At 36.5% G+C, this 20,239-nt stretch overlaps 2 protein-coding genes and 1 long non-coding RNA gene across 3 annotated transcripts; 1 reads left to right on the forward strand and 2 right to left on the reverse strand.

Moving 5' to 3' along the window:
* Positions 1-1,621: 1,621 nt before the first annotated feature.
* DGD1 (UDP-Glycosyltransferase superfamily protein) lies at positions 1,622-7,656 on the reverse strand. Its single transcript, XM_039025815.2, has 7 exons — positions 6,543-7,656; positions 5,430-5,462; positions 5,118-5,205; positions 3,701-4,182; positions 3,353-3,619; positions 2,796-3,145; positions 1,622-2,552 (listed from the first exon to the last, which is right to left on the reverse strand). Exons 1-7 carry the CDS (start codon positions 7,164-7,166, stop codon positions 2,021-2,023), a joined length of 2,376 nt encoding a protein of 791 aa, XP_038881743.2. The 5' UTR covers positions 7,167-7,656; the 3' UTR covers positions 1,622-2,020.
* A 1,745-nt stretch (positions 7,657-9,401) lies between these two features.
* Positions 9,402-11,759, reverse strand: LOC120073882 (Ribosomal protein S8e family protein). The gene is made up of 9 exons (XM_039026796.2): positions 11,621-11,759; positions 11,410-11,529; positions 11,237-11,304; positions 10,709-10,817; positions 10,552-10,620; positions 10,398-10,455; positions 10,009-10,244; positions 9,857-9,908; positions 9,402-9,733 (listed from the first exon to the last, which is right to left on the reverse strand). The coding sequence occupies exons 1-9, from the start codon at positions 11,621-11,623 to the stop codon at positions 9,666-9,668; spliced, it is 783 nt and encodes a 260-aa protein (XP_038882724.1). The 5' UTR covers positions 11,624-11,759; the 3' UTR covers positions 9,402-9,665.
* Positions 11,760-12,606: 847 nt separating this feature from the next.
* LOC150037271 (uncharacterized) lies at positions 12,607-13,459 on the forward strand. Its single transcript, XR_016528665.1, has 2 exons — positions 12,607-13,034; positions 13,118-13,459. It is a non-coding gene; the product is annotated as an uncharacterized LOC150037271 (long non-coding RNA).
* Positions 13,460-20,239: the final 6,780 nt, after the last annotated feature.

Genomic DNA, 20,239 nt, shown 5'->3' on the forward strand with positions numbered 1-20,239 from the left:
AAAATATGATTAGCATTATCATGAACATTTATACAACATTTATGAATTGTAATGTTATGATCTATTAATTTATAGGTTGGTTCCAATGTTATAAACACTTGAGTTGCACATATGTTTAATTAATTGGAACTTTAATTAATTTTGTTTAAATACTTAGATCAGCAAGCATTCTTAAGGAATTGGATATACATGGCTGAAGATATTTTATTTAACATGTGTAAAAATAGAACTCAGAAGGAAGGATTTTGCAAATACATTGAATTATTAGAAAGAGATTCTTCCTTTTACACTTTTTTTTTATTAAGAATTGTTTAAATTCATATCTAAATAATTAATATTAGCCTTATCAGTTCTTACAAAGATTAAACTTTTTCCAAGCTTATCAAAGGAATGCTTTTTCAAAATCTAAAAGGTTTGGTTGAAAGTTATTATTTAAAAATAAAAATGGAAACACTTTTAATTAAATAATTAATGGCCAAACTTATTGGTATAACTTCTGACTTCAAAGTAGAGTTGGGTGATATTGTCATAACATTCTCTTTGTATTTTATTTTATTTTTCTTTATTTTTTTCATATTTTTTAGAATTGTTTTCAAATATAAGAAAGTGAGTTAACTTATATATAAATATAGCAAAATATTATCAATGACTACACTGTCTATCACGGATAGACAATGATTTTTTACTATATTGAAAATATTTACTATAATTTTATCATTTAAAATAATTATATAGATCATTGTTTTTATTCTCTATTTTAAAAACATGTATGTTCCAATATAGGTTTAAGCATTTCTATAGTAATATTTATTTGTTAGTTTTTTTTTTTTTTTTTTTTTGGAGTTGAAATACAATCTTGATATTTAGGTATCATTTCACTATTTTTCTCTTGTCTATGTTCATAATCTATATACGTTAAATAGATCTTAAAGCTCATCTTAATTATTATTTTAAAAATCAATAAACCTAAAACCATGTTTGGCCCCAATAGATCATATTTATGGTACCAACAGGGAGCTAAACAGCTAAAGTTAAATTTTATTGAACTGGATACAATAATAGTATTAATAATAATGTGAACATATTTTTAAAATTATAGATGAAAGAGAGACTCACATGAACTAATTTTATTTTTAGAAAAGTTAACGCACTAACACCAAGTACTAATTTCAACATATCAACAAATATTTACAAATACATCGATGGGGTAAGTCTTTTCAAAAAAAAAAATTAATAATGACGATTTTTTATCAAACTGAACAAAGTTAAAATTGATGTCCAACTCTCATTTTAGAAATATATCAATCGATATATCAAAATATCAACAGATATTTTAATCCTGTTAATAATTTGAAGAATATGTTGATTCTTTTACAACAGGAATTTTAGCATGTTCAAAACTTGAGAAGTGATTAAGACCCTCTCTATCAGGCTCTCGTCCAACCAAACCATGTTACAACCACGTATGTAACAAGACGAAAACAATACAAGCTCAAGTCCTTCACTTATTATACTCACCATGGAAGGTTACACCTCCAATCCAAGCAACAAAACAACACGTGTTTCGGTAATGTAGATGTTTAAAGTTCCCTTTAGGATATAGTTTCAGAAAGAAACTGTGTAACATAAACCACACAAATACACTATTTAACTTTATCAACACTACTTAAATATTGCCATTCCTATGTTACACTTCCATTTAACTATAAAGTATAATAATCCTAATCAAGGACACAGAACTAGCAAATGAAGCATTTCATTTGATAATCTCCATTGCCCAACAGCTTACACCATAACCAGATCCTTGACACATATTCCCTATTCTATTCTATTCTACAGGGCATACACAACCTATATGAGGGAAAATAATGATCCTTGAATATGCATCTACCTATCTAAACCTTGCTATGGATTGGTAATTTATCCATCCAAGGAAGAACGACATGTTTTCAACACATGTTTTAGTTTTTTTCTACCTTACAGACAGTTTTGCAGATGAGAGTTCGTTATTTTTCTGATTTTACCATGTATAGATAGGATTTTCAACCTGAGGAGGCAGGAGATGTAAGTCCTTACAGTGCTGTCTGTCATAGTCACGGGTCCCTGGGATTGCTCCAGTACAAAGTCGGAGGAGTTCGTTACCAGTAAGACAATAATGGGCAAATGCAAGACCACCATCGACGACTTCTGTCAGACTAGGCGTTGAGATTGACTTCCTGATTACCTTCCCATCGGTGTTGTTTGATTCTAATTCTTTGTCACTGTTCAAGACTTTGTTAAGATCAGAATATTCCAAGAATCTCTGAGTAGCAGCCTCCCACGAGAGGTTGTATCTTTCCTCAGGAGTAAGAGGACGAGGTTCATTTTCCAATGCCTCTTTCACTTTGGCAACGAAATCTTCCGATGACTTGTAAGTCAAACAATTGGGGAAAGACCTGAAGAAGTCATTGGATGGATGATCTGCACACACTACAAACTTTCCCATGGCAAGCGCCTCGGCCGTAGCTGTACAGAGCACGTCACTGACACTCGGGTTTATAAAAACTTTGTACCTTCAAGGAGAAAATAGAAATACTTTCAGCGGATTAAATGGAAAGAAATTTAATTGCAGGACTTGATGAAAGATCTTTCAGTGAAACATGTTTTTATCTGTCATTACAATACGGAATTCTTGGGGAGGCATCAAATAGATTAGAAGAAAAACTACTTTGCACAATAAATGCATACAAATTCGGGGTGGGTGGGGGGGCGGGGGGGCAGAGAGAGTACGGAACAAGGTTTTTAAGAGAGGTTACCCATGAAGTGAATCATCTGCATGGTCCCTCCCTCTCAAAAAGTTTACATTCAACTCCAACTTTTTAGCTGCACTCTGAACCTCGTGGGCGTCCTCTCCATTTCCATACACATCCAAATTGAACCCATCAAGGTCATGCTTGTGCTTTGCCAGCAAATCTATTAGTTCTCTGTATCCTTTTGCCCAGACCATTTTCCCCAAGAAATATGCCCCTTTTGAAAAAGCTATGTTCCCAAGTTTCCTGTCCTCGTCAACCTTTTCTCCAATTTTTAAGAATTTTGGATTTACACCATGGACATTGCAAATAACAGACTTGGGAAGATCTTGAGTGGCAGCAGAAAGTCGAAGAACCTGGGAGAGAAACAAAGGACAAATGGTTGTGTTAATTGAAACTGACTCTGAGAACCCTGGATGTAAGAGCAAAAGCCCATCATGAAGGGACATCTTAGAGGATATCTTTCTATAGCAAACAAGAACAGTCTAAATAAGAAAAAGTGATGTTATAAAGATGAGGAAGGAACAAAAAAGATTATCCATCATGATCTATTAGACTAATACCTTGTGACAGTACGCTCGGATGACCCAGTTGTTTATGTGTTTCACAAGGAATGCTTGCAGAGCACCATTTTTCTCCCGCTTGATGTATTCCAGGTAATTTGTATGGACCACACCAACAACATGGTTAAATTTATCGGTCCAACGCTTGCCATGATGGTACCAATTAAGGTGTTCTGGTTCTTCCAAGATCGCTATGTCGGCATCCTTGGAAGGAACAAACTGAGAAGTATCTCCAGCAGGTATGATACTCCGCCTTTCTTTAGAGAACTAAACAATGACCATAAATCAGTGACTCAGTCTTACAATCCATTCGAGAACAATGTTTTTAACAATTCACAAGACACTCACCTTTCCTGGATAGAATGAAATTTTAAAGTCAGGCTTAAAGCCAATTCTTTCCTCAAGCCATTTACGAATGTAAGTCTCTTGCTCTTCTGGAGAACTAAAGGTGAGATGGTTAGGATAAACTAACTCCTGATCTGACATGGAAAGCCAAGGAACTAATAATGTTACACTCTGTTTTGCAGATTGTGCTAAATATGCAGCCCTAAACAAGGGGTTTACAGCTGTTCCAGTCATCCATGGAAGGCTAGCTGTCGTGACAATTGCAACATGCCTTTTCCCATCTGATGGTACGTGCTTTGTGTGATCAGTCCAAAATCCACCATCATAGCAATGACCGGTACTTTCGAGGACACTGGCTATCCTTGAATCCAGTTCATCATTTACATTTTCATTTCCTATAACAGATGTCTCTCCTGTAGAGGAGCCCCATAGAAATTGATTCTTACGTTTGTTACACAAGTTCTCCACTATCTTATCACAAACATCTGCAAGAATACGATCAACAGGTTATATAGAATTAAAACACACAGAGAGAGAGAGAGAGAGAACGTGGAGCAAGAGGAGGATGAGCATATAGCTCATTAAACAAGGAAATGCAATGATCCAATTTCAATTCTGAACTATTTTTATGATTATATGGAAAGGAGAAAGAGAAACACATGTACCACTACCAATGTTTTACAGGCAAATAAACCATGTAGATTAGCCCCTCAATCCAGACGTTTTAAACACTATGGGTTGATCTAGTGGTCAATAAGCGATATGTAAATAATAAAAGATTCAAAAGAAACAACTTGGCAACCTACTTAGGATTTAACATCCTAAGTAGCTCAACTAAATATAGTAGGGTCAAACAGTTTTCCTATGAGAATCGTCGAGGTGGTGCAAGCTAACCCAGGCACTCATAAATATCCCCCCAAACAAAAAAAAAAATTAATAAATAAATAAATAAAAATAATCTCATATGTCTTATTCACTAGCACCAAACAGATAAGTGAAATGTGGCCACAAAACTTGCCTGGGGTTTCAAAATGCCAATAACATTTCAAACAAATTGCCCAACATGAAAGATAATCCGAAGATAGGAAGAAAGAAATATCCCATGCAGACTTCCCTTTCCCAGCATTCATTGGGTATTTTAAATATAGAACCTAAGGAATATGCATACAATTTCAAGATTGAGTGAATTTTTTTTTGCTGTAAGCTGTATCCTTGTATCTGTCATAAGCATCAGTACTTCCTCCATATTTAGGTTTCTCACTACCAATTAAAAAAATAGTGGATAGTATTAACATGGAAGTTATTAAGGGAGGGGAATTCAACGCCCCCCACCCCCAAGCAAAAAAATAAATATAGTAGCAGAGTGCATCAGGAAATCTTATAGGCTGCGGTTCTAGATAACTATAACACAAGTTTATACCTCTTCTAATGCCAATTTGATCAAGGAAAGATCCAGATTGCCTAACTAAAGATGCTAAAAGCTCTGGTACATCCAGTGGCGGCACCTCCTACATGCACAAAAATGACAAATCCATTAGCTTAATTACACTCCAGAAAAGAAAGAAAAACAATGTAACAATAAAGCGAAAGGAGAAGGGAATACGAGAAGGACAACACACAGCACAGACTACCTACACCTACCAACCTTTCAGCTAAGCTAGCATGCTCGTACGTCTATGAAAATTGTATTGATCCAATGACTAAACATTTTAAAATCAAAGATGTGGCCAACCTTAGAGTCTTCAGGGTCCTTGCAAATTGATCTCTGCGAACAAGAAATACAAACGAATCATTATGGAACAAAAGTGCCTCGTCCCTTTTTAATCATCAATACTGATATCAGTTACAGGTAGAGCAAGTCTACAACGGTAACACTAATCTAATAATCAATTTATACCATCACCAGAATCTATACCATTGCGATGAAGCAAGAAACAGTATAGTAAATTCAAATACTGTGACGTCTTGGAAAAACTCTGCAAGGGTGATAAACTAATGACACCAATAACTTATTGTGCAGGAGCTCATACACGTGTTTGATGCATCATATACACACACCCATATATATATGCTGTTTTCCATGCAGACACACAATACATCAACACTTTTTTAAGATGGGAATAACATAACACGGCAGTTACTATCCAGAACACAATAGAGGCTACTTGCATGTCCGATCAAAGAATATAATCCACCTTTAACTATTCATTATTTGCCCTTACAATGGCATAGATAAACTGTTTTTCTTTTAACCATAACTCATGAGTATCCAGAAAAACTTATGTGCCACCATTTGACTAGCCTCAGAGGACAATCATGTAATCCTAAAGTCATTGGCATCAAGTAAAGGTAGGTTATTTACATAATATCCTAGAAAGATAGACGATCATTATTTGAACTCACAATCTCAAAGTAATTTTTCTTCACAACTTAACCCTTTGGTCACAAGTCTAACCCAGGTAACAACTAACAATAGCTAGTAATAATCTAAGGGTCCCAAACAATACCCAGAAAATTATGAATTCGGAGACTTTTATAGCTAAAATGACCTTGTAAGGGTCTCCTTATACTTCTATCACATAATCGAAGACTGATATCCTTAAAATGAACTCATGAGTCATAACAAAGACTGATATCGTTATATTTATAGCAAGGAGACCATTTCCCCTTCCATATTTTCTATTATTCATAAGATGGAACGCGTGAGTTGTTTATTATATTCAGCAGAGTAGAAGTTCCTGAATCAATTGAGACTGGCACTAATACGAGATAAAATAAAGAAAAGTAAAGAAAACGACAATACATTAAAAGACAAGCTAAATAAGATTAAAGAACAAGAACACACCAAGCTCGACTTCACTTTCTCCACGAAGTCCCCATTCTTAAATCCCTCAAACATCTCGGCGGATGAACTCCGCTTCTCGAACTCCCTCAATCTCGTTTTCAACGCTTGAATTGGCTCCCAATCCCTGTTAACATGCACGTCCTCGCTCTCATTCTCTCCTCTCGATTCTCCCCAAAACTCCCTAAATCTCACTCTATTCCATTTCCTCGCCCCATCACCATCAATAACCCTATCCCCATCTTCCATCTCAGAAACAATTGCGTTCTTAATTGCAGACAAATCGATCCGAATCCTCGTCCTGGGCCTCCATTTCTCCAACACAGTTTTACTAAAGTCCGGCGAGGAGTACACCCGACGAATTTCCGATATCTTCGGCTGCAATTTCTTCACAAACTCAATCTCAGCAGGAGGAGATGACCCCGACCCAATTGCAGGAACAGAGAAACTGGAAGCCGAATTAAAGAAATTCTCAATTTCCCTGTCGAAAGACGTCGCTAAATTCTTGAAAGAGTTGGCTCTGTCTTTAATCAACTGAAGATCCGCGTCCGCTGAATCACGAACGTCCCTCCATCCTTTGGAAATAAAGGAAAAGGCATTGGAAGAAGAAGAAGCGTCAGTTACCATTGTAGACTGTGATTCTTCAAGGGAATTTCAGGCAACCCAGAATGGGAATTATGAAGAAGAAGAAGAAGAAGAAGAAGAAAGGGAATTGGGGGAATGGCGGTTGAGATTTTGGGTGGGGTTTTTCTGAAACTTTCTGGAAGCGTGTGAAGAGACGACGACCCACATGGAGGGAAGATGAGAGAGGGAGAATGACGTGGCGAAGAGGGATTGGAGGAGAAAAGGGGAAGCGTATTAGGGTTTCATTGCAGAATATTCTGAGGAAAGAAGAAAAGACGATGGATAACAGATTGTGAGAGCCATCGTTTGTGGCCGAGGTGACGGTTGGGGATTTTTGTCCCAATTTTATTGGCGGACATGAAATTTTCCCATAAATACCTTCTTTTTTTTTTTCCAAATTAAAATAATGTCTAATTATTCCAATACTCCACGTTGTTCTTCCACACTGCACCGTGCCTAACTTTTTTTTAATTCGAGGCATTTTTATTTTCGGGTTTTATTCTAATAGTTTGTTCTTTTAAGAATTAGTTGGCAGAACAGAATTTATCGTTTGCTTTTTTTTGGATCTAATTTTCTCAATAATTTAGAATTCAATTTATATAATGATAATATTCATTGAGCTGGGAGGAGACGAATGGCTTTTTCGTCCCGTCCCTATTTAATTCTCTATCTTCAAGAAATTGGAATTCTTGTGGAAAATTTGAAGAGATTGAGTTCCATGCTATAATTATTCCCGGTTAAATCTCTTTTAAAAAATCAAATAATAGTTTTCAAAAAATTGTCAATTAAATAGTTAAGGACATTTTAGTAGGCAAAATCTAAAAACAGAAATTTCAAAATAAGGAATCAACGAAATCGAAGTTGTGTTTCATGTTTTCATATACGTGTCTAATAGTAGATTTAGGAACGAAATTTCGATTTAAACAAATTTTTAAAATGTGATTGAAAATATATTTAATCACTCACTAAATATTAGATAGAATATAAACCATTATTAATTAATTTTTTAACTTGTTTTAGGTTAAAGTTTTTGTACAATTATTATTTGTTATATCATATAATATATTACATATTTTAAATTCAACAAATATAATTGAGTTTATAACATAAAATAGTATAATTGTATTATTGTTTTTATCATTTTTAATATAATTTTATATTTTAAAATTTTAAATTCAAAATTTAGATCCACTAAAAATATATAAAAGTTGTTTTCAGAATTTAAACTTTGGATCACAAAATCTAGAAACAGTTTCAAAAACATAATCCATACTACCAATCAAACACAACACATATTTGCTAAAGAATCTAAAACAAAATCTGAGTTGCCTCAAAAAAAAAACCTTAATTTTCAGTATGAATCCTTATTTTCCAGGTTAATTTTCCATGAAAAAAAATTAATAAAATAAATTGAACAAAGATGGTTATTGTCCCCGTTTAGTTCAAAGAGTTTTTTTTTTTTTTTTTTTTTTTTGGTGGTCGAAATCCCCATTCAATTACCGGGACTTGGACAACCAAAAATACAAATAGAGAATTCAAATATATATTTTCAAGAATATACATACATATATATACATATATATTTTTGTGCTTGAATTTTTATATAAAAAAAATAAAAAAATAAATTTAAAAAAAAACTTTGACGCAATTTTTGTCAAAAATAAAGAAGGATATCCATCACTAGTGATTGTTATGCCGATCTATAAAAATTGGTTCAACCTACCTAAATTAAAGAAAATGAAAAAAATAGAGACATGTTTGAGTGTGGCAATTACTTTATAAAAGTTCAAAATAATGTTACAACCTTCGAAAAATATTTTTTAGAAAAAGAAAATACCATGTATGAAAAAGGGGATGCATGGACACCTAGTTACAGCCCTGTTTTTTAAATGAATGACAGCCACGAATATTTCTCATAATTTAACCTTTTTGCTTAACATATACAAATTATCTCAAATATAAATGTATTGACATAAATTTTAAATCCAAAAACAAATAACAAAGCCCATGCAACTAATAAATTAGTCTATAAACAAAAATTGTACTTATATTTCTACAATTTCTTACTCATTGTTTCTATTTTCTGTTTGATTTCCTAGCGAATTTTCAAAAACATAAGTAATTTTGAAAACTATTTATTTTAGTTTTCAAATTTTGACTTATTTTAGAAAAACACTCCTAAAATGTGACAACAAACCATTGGTTAGGCTGAATTTAAAAAAAAAAATAAACAAATAATTACGTCAGAACTTCAGAGATTACATTTGTTAACCGAAAATTCTTCTCCCAAGTATATATAGATATGTTTATATATCAATTTGCAGGGACAAAATCCGCATGAAAAATATATATTTAAATAAGAATACATTTGTGGTTACATGTCAGCAAATAGAAATAATACCCAGGAAGGTGGTCCAAAAAAAAAAGTTCATGCTATCTCTTCAAAAAGAATGCTACCTCTGCTCCAAGTTTAATTTAATCTCTTTCCCATCATCAGTTTGTTTAGACAAGCAGAACAGCATTTATACAGCCGTCATTCTCCGGATTATTGGTCACCTGAGCATACTTCCCTGAAGAAACCAACCATACACAAAAAACAATCATTTCAATCAACTTCATCCCAAATGAAACAAAATGAAGATCCACAATGTGAACTTTCCAAAACTATAGAACAAGGAAAGAAAAATCTTTACCCCATACTACTTTCCCTGCTGGTGTAACCAAACCCAGTTCACTCACATTCACCTAATTTAAAGGAAAAGAAGAAAATAAGTGGCCAATCCACAACAGAATTGATTGAATAACTTCATGCACAGTGAAAAGGTCGAGTGAGTGAGCAATATACCTCAATAATAGCTCCCTTGGTTATGACACCAAGAGATGTATACATTGGCCCATTCGGATTTTTCTTCACTCCAATGATCTCGAGATTGAAAGTGCATTTAAGTTCAGGATGTGTTACATGTGCTTTTGTAAATCGAAGCCCTGATGGGCGGATAAACCGCTCGTACTTGGGAGGTTTTCTTGTAAAACCTGCCCCAACAAATGTAGCTTTTGTGACCATCCTCTTCCATTGCTTGGCTGTAAAAATGACAGGGATTAATGAGTGAGCTTTCATAGTTCATAGACAATAACTGAAGATTCTCGACAATAGCTACAGACTGTATCGCGAAAAATAACAATCCAAGACAAACATTTGCAAATAAATGAACAAATCGGTTATGAAATACTTACTTTTTCTTTTACCAGTTCTTATCACTTTAAACATTTCATCCTCGGCAACAGGCCTGACCTAAACAAGGAAGCAAGACCAAAAGAAGAGGTGAGCCATATGAAAAATGGTACTCTTAAACTAAAGATACATAGGACAACCACAAAAAAGCCTTACCTTGGGCAGGGGGACTTCCCACTTTCCAGCTTTTTCTTTCCTCTTTTGCTTAATGGTGTTGCTAAGAACCTATTTCACAGTAGACAGTAAGATATCCAGATAGAAATTTAGAAAAAGTACATGGCTGAAATTAAAAGAATGTTGAAATAGTGCATACTTTTGCCCGAGCTGTATTTTCACGATCCAATAGATAGGCAGGAAGAGCACCTTCATGAACATCATCATCAACCTTGCGTCTACTTGAAGACTCCTCATGCATAGCCAATCTGTTGAAACAAGTGTACAGCCATTACCATTCTAACTCTCAATTCATTTCATTCAAAATTCAATAATGTAATTAAATTTTTCAAACGCCCTAATCAAGTGTGCGCCACTTCATTTGTTAAAACGATTACAACTCTAATCTACTATAGCAAAAGCAAATACCAAATGCACAGTAAAGTACTAACCATTTATCGAAAGAGAAAAATAAAAGAATACACGGACAAACAAGTCCACAGAGGCTAAAGGGTTTCTAAACATTTATCGAAACTATTACAACTGGAGTCTACTATCGAAAATACCAAATTCACGATAAAGCATTGCCAGAAGGATAAATGAAACCCCGAAAGAACTATTGAAATACAAAATCAATGATATTAACAACCGGAGCATAATTTCAAAAGAATTCACAAAAGAAACTCACGTTTTTTTCATCAGAGCTTTCTCCGCATATCGTTTCTTCGCGAACATCTTGCCCTTAATACCCAGAGCCTGCAACATTCAAAGGCTGATCAGAAAGGGAAAGGCAATATCACAGCCGAATTGAAAACTACAAATAAGACCGCGGAAATTTTAACAGAAGGAACCGAAACCAACCTTCTGTGCCATAGCAGATCGTTTGTGCACTTCACGGGCCTCCTTCTTGCGTTTCCGCTCAAAGTGATCATGGCGGTAGCCATGTCGCTTCCTGTGAAGCTCAATGTAATCTCCCTGCGGCTGTTAAACAACAAACGAATACAAAAATCAATTATTAAAATGAAAGTAACGGGAAACATGTAAAAGTTCAGTTCATGAGTTAAGTATCAACCATGGCGAAAGTCTACAATGGCCAAATTGTCTGTAGAAGATAAACCCTAGAGATGAAGAAAACGAAAGCTCTCGATCGAAGAGAGCTCTTTGAAGGAAAGAGTGAGTCGGTTTTGGTAATTTTAGGTTTAATTGGTAAAGTTGGGCTTCAACCCATAATTCGGCCCATTGTACGCTCAGGCCCACGTTTTAACTCGGCCCACTTGTTTTTTTCCCTCCATCTTTTTATACTTTCTTTTCTTTTTCTTGTGAGGTTTCTCATTATTAAATAATGTGTTTTTTAGAGTGGGTGAGAGAAAATAAAGGGAGACCTCGAAGATTTAGATAATAATCAAACCCAGAGCAGTTAACTCTAAAAAAAAACATAAAATGAAGAATAATGAGAAATCTTAGAACAAAAACCATTGAAATTAAGATTTTTGAGAGATGGTCGGAAGAGTCTTTTTTCCTTTTTTCCGATTATTTGTGGGGGTGGGGATAGAATCTCAAGCGTGAGATTGCTGCTATAAATTCACCATAATAACGTTATAATACATATATTTAAACGCCAACAAAAGTGTAGTTCAATTGGCATAATGTTTGAACTATCGATCTCGAAGTTTGAAGTTTGATTTTTCCACTTCCACTTTTAATTACAATACCTTTAAAAAAAATTATATTTAAATGTTGAAATGCTTCGATACATTAAAATGTATAATAACTCTAAAAAAAATTCCTAAAATAAATAAATATATGTTATTTCTGTTGGTATCATATGTTATCATTCATATAGTCTTTTTTTCTTTCTTCAACATATAGTGGAAGATTTAAACATTTAACGGATGTATAATGTTGGTTTCTTTGAAAAAAAAGTAAATCTTTAATGTCGGTTTTAAAGTAACATTGTATATGTACATATAATGTCGGTTTAAACCGACATGGTAGGTGATTCTATATTTTGAAAATCTCAAACAATTTTTAATATTTTCACTTTTTTGTTTCCCTCCCTCCCCGCTTTCATATCTCTCTCAAATTTTATTTCCCTCCTCCCAATCAAGAACAACAAAAGTTTGGATGATATACATTTCCCACACATTTAGCTAAACCCGCTTTCCTTTGCACGATCGATGACTTTTTCTTCTCCACGAACTCGGTTGTCGTTCACCATAACAGCCTCCGCGCACGTCATCTCCGCTCGCTCAACCTTCACTCGTCGGTACCTTTCCTTCACCAAATCTAACTGTTCAAGCTCCCCCATCCGCTCCGTTTGTTCGTTCAAGCGTCTTCAGCTCCATTCGTTCGCTCAAGTGCTGTCAAATCTGATTATAATAGTTGGTTCTCATCGGATCTGACCGTAGCTCAGTCCATCTCGCTGGATCCGCACTCCATCACTTTGAATCTAACAAGCAGCTGTAGCAACTCTACACACGAATTAGGTTCTACTTCTACTCCTCTCCACACGACACGCGCAAACAGCATTTTTCCTTTCCCTTTCTCAATCGTGTTTCTCTTTCCCCAGCAGATTTGTGAATCCACGTCAACGAGCAACACCTCCAACGCTAACGCGAGTCCATGGTTTTAAGAGATGTGCTAGTATGCCACCAAATGATATAAAACCGTTTTTTATTTTATTTCAATCTAAAACATGAATAACAGCAATATTTCTTGGTATATGATCATTTTTTCTCTCTTCCATATCCTAGAATATCCTTCTAAATACAATATTTGTGGCATACGTGGACGATTGGCTTTTGGATACATTTTATTTCAGGATTTTGTAAAAATATATTTCACTGTCTACACAAGATGCAAGATATGAGAACTTTCTACTGAGGAAAATAATATGTTTATGCTTTGAATATTTGGTTTCTAAAAAGTTTTCTCTGTTTGGATGGTCGAGTTTGGGGGATGAGATCTTTTGATGTTTGTCCTTTGCATTGCATTTGTTGTTTGTGTTGAAATTATCTTTAATTGATGTCTTTCAATTTGTTTTGAATAAGATGCTTGATGTTATTGAAAAATATAAACAATTGAAAACATCACCTTAACTATTACAAGATGGACGACTTCCTAGATATTGAACTAAAAATTCGTGATTATGAGTTGGATCACTTTGTTGTTGTGAACAATGATGTTTATGCAAGTGATTGCCTACATGATAAAATCAAACTTCTATAAAGCTTTTTAGTGATGCCTGTTAAGGAGAAGACTAAAGATGACCATGTTAGCAGCAAGGCCACCGTGGCACCTCAGTCCAACACAATCAGCAGCTGAATGGACCCTTTATGTGGCTAACAGAAATTGGTTAGAGAACAATCTGATGGTGTGAGGACTGATGACAGGCAGAAATATACGTTATTATAGGCCTTTTATTTAGAATTATGAGGGCTGATAAAAAGAATATGCAGCGATTAGACTAAGAATTCATGAGAAAGTGAGTTTGCGTCGATCGGCAATGAAAATCTCGGCTAACCCACTATTATGCGTTATTTTGCATCCAAATGTCTATTTTTGTAGCTAACGTAGAAAACGATCGAATGCGGTGAATCTCACCATCGCAGAGGCGATCGCATACGTTCGACGCATGGATGTTACGGCCATTAATCGCATGTATCCATTGCATAGAGGTTACGGCTACAAAGTAATAACCATAATAAAGGGATGAACACAAGAGTGGTGGAATGCGAAGATACTTTGGAAACCAAGCATGAATGCACACCTCGGGAGTACTAAAAGATGAAGTTGACATTTCACCTACCACGTCGTTAGCAGCAAAGATTCAGAGCAGGTCCATCACGCCGTTAGCTGCAGAAATTTAGAAAAGGACCATTAATGTTGTCGGCGATTGAGCTCTATAAATAGAAGCCTTAGAGCACAACTTGAAACCATCTGAGCTTCTGCTTTAGGGCAGATCCTTGTGATCCAGACGAAAGCGTGAGAAGACATTATTGAGAGTTCTTTATTCCTTCAACCATTCCAAGTGATGACTGAAGATTCGTCGGAGATAGATCTCGAGAGAGACTACTCCACCGCCCATCCATGGCACCACCAGCAGCCTTGACACACATCTAATGGAAGCAAGAATTGCTTACATCTGGCCTTCCATCTCTTTTCTATCTCTGTATTGTATTACATTTTGGCTTAAGAGATTAATACATTTTGTGATCAATGCATTTCTCTACTTCCTTCGATTTCATCGTCATTTACCTCTTCTTATCATCCTTTACTATCATTGCAACGACTAAGTAAGATTACTAGAGTATCGCATACTTAATCATACGACATAGACATATGAAGCATGTAGCAAACCACCGAGAGGTGTGCGCTACGCAAGTTTTGTGAGAAAATCCTCTTTGCTTAGTGTGAGGCTGTAGTAACGCTTGTCTATGAGTGATCATAATGCTTGTCTATGAGCAGAATCAGTAGCGACTAACTGTTCGAGAGGATAAGTAGTTGAACTCACTAAGCGAAGTAAGCAGTGTTCCTAGGGATAGGAATAATCTTATGTCAACCATGCTTTATGTGATTACCTTGTCTTATGAGCGCATCATTCATCATTTAGGCATACTTGGGAGAGTAGTCTAAAAACCAAATCTAGTCTTGGGAAAGTCAAATTGGATCACATAAGCAAGAATAAAGGCTTAGGAATAAGCTCTGTTTTCTATTACACATCGCATGCACCCTATAGGATAGGATATGAAAGTATGCGGTCACATCGCATGCGTCTAGAAGTAGGATACGGTGGTATGTGGTCACCTTGTTCATGTGTGGGAGCACGTGAGCAAGAATAGAGACTTAGACATAAGTTCTATCCATACTATCGCATATGCATCGCATGTGTCTTCGTCGAGTGTGTATAGCATAATCGCATAGCTTGCGCTGGATGGGGTTACCCTTGCGATCAAGCTTATTGATGCGGTGAAGTCATCTATGCCATTTTATCTATTTTTCTCATGCATCTTATTACGCGTTAACAGTTGTCGTGTCTCTATCTCTCATAGTCATACTTCCATTGCTTAATTTGTTTAGTCAGGAGTAGGAGTAATGCATAGTCCTTAAACTTCAATATTCTTTTATTCTTCGTCGCAACACATTACTTCATAACATTTAGCTACAAGTCCCTGAGTTCGATCTCGGATCACCCGAGAAACTTGCAATCTCGTTATACTTGGCGAGAAAGCAAGAAAACTTGTGACAAGAATGCATGGTCATCGCATAGATTCTTAGATGCATATTGCATAGACCAATGCATGACCAACGACACATGGAGAATGGACGATAAACGCATATTTATTTATTCCATTTTTCGCGCATCAAGGACCACCCCCCTTTGGCTGCCACTTGTAACTTTACATTATTTATTATTCTTTATTAATTCTTGCCCAAAGTTCTTAGGGCTTCGGTTGTAAAAGAATAGAGTGTATTGGGTGAATACTACATAATTAATATACTGAGATTTCAAAGGCCTCTTCGTCTTCTTCATGAAACTGTCCCCTGCCCTTTCGTTTTCTACCTTAACTTGGTATCAGAGCCATTATGGCCAACGCTAATATCAATGGCAGCTCCCATTTTAACCCTAACAGCACTGTATTTAGTAGCCCTCCCCTGAGTCAACTTCTGAACCAAATCACCTCGATAAATTTGGATCGGAGTAATTTCCTGCTATGAAATAACCTTGCACTACCTATTCTAAGGAGCTATAGGCTTGAAAGTCACCTGAGCGGCCAGAAGACTTGTCCCCCGATGTATCTTCAGATGGCTATGGGAGGAAAGTCTAACACTGTAGGAGTTGTAAATGTTGGCATCAGTAAAGTTGCTATTGGAGCATCCTTGTCTGAAGGAGGCTCAAGTGGGAGTGTCGGAGCTTCGAGCTTCACTGTGGTTCCTGAGGTAAATCCTCAGTATGAAGCTTGGATGGTTGTCGACCAACTCTTGCTCGGCTGGTTGTACAACTCAATGACCCCTGAAGTTTTCGTTCAAGTAATGGGGTGTTCTTATGCGAAAGACCCATTGGACAGCGTTCAGCAACTCTTTGGGGTCTAATATTGTGTAGAATAAGACTATCTCAAACAAGTTTTCCAATTTACTCACAAAGGTAATATGAAAATGGAAGAATATTTAAGAGTTATAAAGAACAATTCTGATAAACTTGAACAAGCTAGTAGTCTGGATTCTACGAGAGCTTTGGTGTCACAGGTCCTCTTAGGTCTGGATGAAGAGCACAACACAGTGGTGACTACAATCCAAAGCAAAGTAGAAGTATCCTGGTTTGATATGCAATCTGAATTGCTTCTGCTTGAGAAACACCTAGAATATCAAGTTGTACAAAAAACCTCTATCGGTTTCAGTCACAATGCCAATACTAGAGGGTCGGTTATTAACAACAACCAAAAACCTCAGAATGGAGCTAACAAGAATGGAAGTCAGCGAGGTGGAGGTAACAAAGGATGTGGCAGAGGCAGAGGCAACAGCCAATGTGTCAGGTGTGTGGGCGACTTGGTCACACTTCTTATTATTGCTATAGACGCTACAACAGAGAACTAGCACCACCAATTTTTTCACAAAACAAAGGGGGAAACAACTTCAATCCACAGCAAAATAGGGGAACTCCCCAGATTCAGTCAGCCTTAGTAACCTCACAAAGTGTTCATCCCTCCACTACCAGCCCTAAAACACTCACTGAGCCTAGTTGTATTGGATCATGGTAACCGTGAGTTTAAAAGGAAAGTGGTTTCCTATTTTGAAAAGAAGTTTTTACAAAAGATTGAAAAGAATTTCGAGTTTTCTCTCGGCATATAGAAACTCATGGTGGTCATCAAGTAAATACAGATTTACTAAACGATGGCTGAGCGAGCTAAACAATCGTGCAGGTGTGAGCTAAACGATCGTGCAATGTTTACTAAATGATCGCATAGCTTTGCTAGATGATAACGGGCAGAAATGCACGTTATCATTGTGCTAAGTTCTTAAACAATGTTGGTTTGCGTTGATAAAATGTGTTAGATTGCAGCATTAAGTTTATTATATTGTGGCCGCATGCGTTCATCGCATAGGAACAGTTAATTTTTGTATTTTTATGCAGAATATGCATTGATGCAAGGCGGAAATTGCGATCATAGAAAAACATTGGTCGAGCGCAGCATTACCGCAAGGCTTTGCAGTGATTGTGTTCGCAAACATTTGTTCAAGAAGGATTGCCACAACTTGGTCGACGCAACTTGGTGGGTGTATCTAGGTGAAAGGCATAATTAATCGCGATGGGACAGAAAGCTGATGACGGTCGAATCCGAATTAAGCTGACAGCCGCTAACGATAACAAGTACATTTAGCTTTTCGATGACAACTATTCGTCGCATCTGTCAGGGAATTAAAGCCATCCCATCTGAACAGTCATAAGAGAGAATCCGTCTTCACCCCGAAGCTCTATAAATACCAAAGGCATTCTTCAAAAAAGGGGTAAACCTGTTCACGAATTTGAGAGCTCAGCGCGTCTTTGTCCATAGTTTTTTCCTTTTTATTTTAAGGCGGAGCATGAGAAGAATAAAGACGTCGGAGATCGCTCAGAGAAACTCGAGAGAGAACCTTGAGGCGTAGAAGCAGAGAACGGGCCGACTCTCGTGAGAGCGAGATTATCTTTTGAACACGAGTAGAAAACCAGTGTAAAAGCCTGGGTAGTAAGAGATTACTACCAAGCTCTTTATTCTATACTTGCATTATTATTTTGTGATTCATCTTTATATTTATACAATGGAAGTTCTTATTCTACATATGTTCACTCTCTTAGCACGCATGAGTAGCTAAACTAGTCGAATGGGTTGAGAAGAATTAAGCTAACATGACCTAGGAAGTTTAATGCTTGCGATAACTTGTGATATGCTATGCCAAATACCCCTTTAGAGCTACTCGAGAGAGAGTCTGAAGAAAGAACCTAAGACTTGAGAGAGCTAGGTTAGAATCAAGACTTGAGAGAGTAAGATTAGAACTGCATAAACAAGAGATAGGGACTTAGAGATAAGCTTTGTTGTCAACCTGCATCGCATGCATCTTAGAGATGGGAATGATATTATATGGTCGCTTTATTTGTGTGTATGTCATTTTGTCATCGCAAGAATATAAAAATAAAGGCTTATGTGTAGGTCCTATAGACTTATTGATATATCGCATGTGTTCTACCGTTAGAAGCCGTGGCATTCGCATCGATAGGTGGTTTACTGTTGTATGCATGTTGCATGATCGCATAGCATGAACGCATCCTAGGAAGTGTTACCTGAAAATTTTCTCAAACCATTCAACGCATACTCATCGCATTTCCTATTCATTCAACTCTTTTCAAACTCCGCCACATTTGTTTATTTTTCAGTACCGCAAACAACAACCTCAACAACTATTGATTTATTTGGTTACCGCAAAGTTTTCCTAAGAATTACCACTCCAACCTATTTTCACAAGTCCCTGAGTTCGACCCTGGACTTACTAGGAAACTCAGTGGAGTTTACACTTGGATTCTGCTGAGGAAACTTGAAAGCTCAACGTAACTTCACCATCGCATTTCATTCACATTTCCACATCATAAAATAATGCATCACTAGACGATCGTTGGCCAAAGGTAAACGATCATGTAGAGTCTATATACGACAAACAGAGCTAAACGATCGCATAGCTTTATCTAAACGATTGGGAATCGACCTATATGATAGGTCTCAGCCATCTCCCACTTGCCCAATCGTGTACGCGATCATTGTTTCCTCCGTTTGTCAGCCTCACATCAAGTCCGAACAAAGCCTACCCTTTGGATTTTCATACCGAGAATACCAAGGTCGCCTTGTTGGTGGTGTCAGACTCAATTCAACACCGTCGAGGTTTGCTGGAGGTCGTTCGTGGCGCTGTGGAGGCCGTTCGTGTTGTGGAGGAGTTCGTGACCGAGAAGATCGTTGAGGACGAGCGCGAAGTGTTCGTGTGGTGTTCGTTGCGGTATTGCGGTCGTGTAGATCGGGCGTTCGTGGTTGCTGTTGTTCGAGCGATCAGAGTGTGCAACGAAGCGTGGAGACCGATTTAGGTTATCACTTAAGGCATGATCCACTTGTATATCATATATACATGCTTAAGTTCACATAAGATAACCAAGGAGCTTTGTTTATTGGATATGAGTAAATGCCAGAATTAAATAACACTTATTTTATTCATTGAACAATGTGTATCTTTACAAAACAACGAGACTCTGGGAGAATTAGGACACCAATCTCAACAAGTCCGTATGCTGACAGTGGAGCCTCAAGTCATGTGACAGCTGACTATGGCAATCTTGGAAATGCCAATGAGTATGGAGGTAAGGAATCTGTTGTTATTACAAATGGTGACAACTTTAACATTTCACATATTGGTGATGTTTGTTTATCTAGTAATAAAGGCCAACTGAAACTAAAAGATATGTTGTGTGTACCCAATATTGCCAAAAATTTAGTGAGTGTATCCAAACTTACTAAAGATAATAACATATTTATTGATTTTCATGATGGTTTTTGTCTTATCAAGGACAAGGATACAGAGCTAATCATACTGAAGGGGTAGATTAGAGATGGTCTTTATCAGCTAAGAGATGTATAAGTTTGCTCGAATGGAGGTTTCTTGAAGGAGTCTGGTC

Source organism: Benincasa hispida, chromosome 3 (genome assembly GCF_027475165.1).
Source record: "Benincasa hispida cultivar pf3 chromosome 3, pf3_genome.v1.1, whole genome shotgun sequence".
Lineage (NCBI taxonomy): Eukaryota > Viridiplantae > Streptophyta > Magnoliopsida > Cucurbitales > Cucurbitaceae > Benincasa > Benincasa hispida.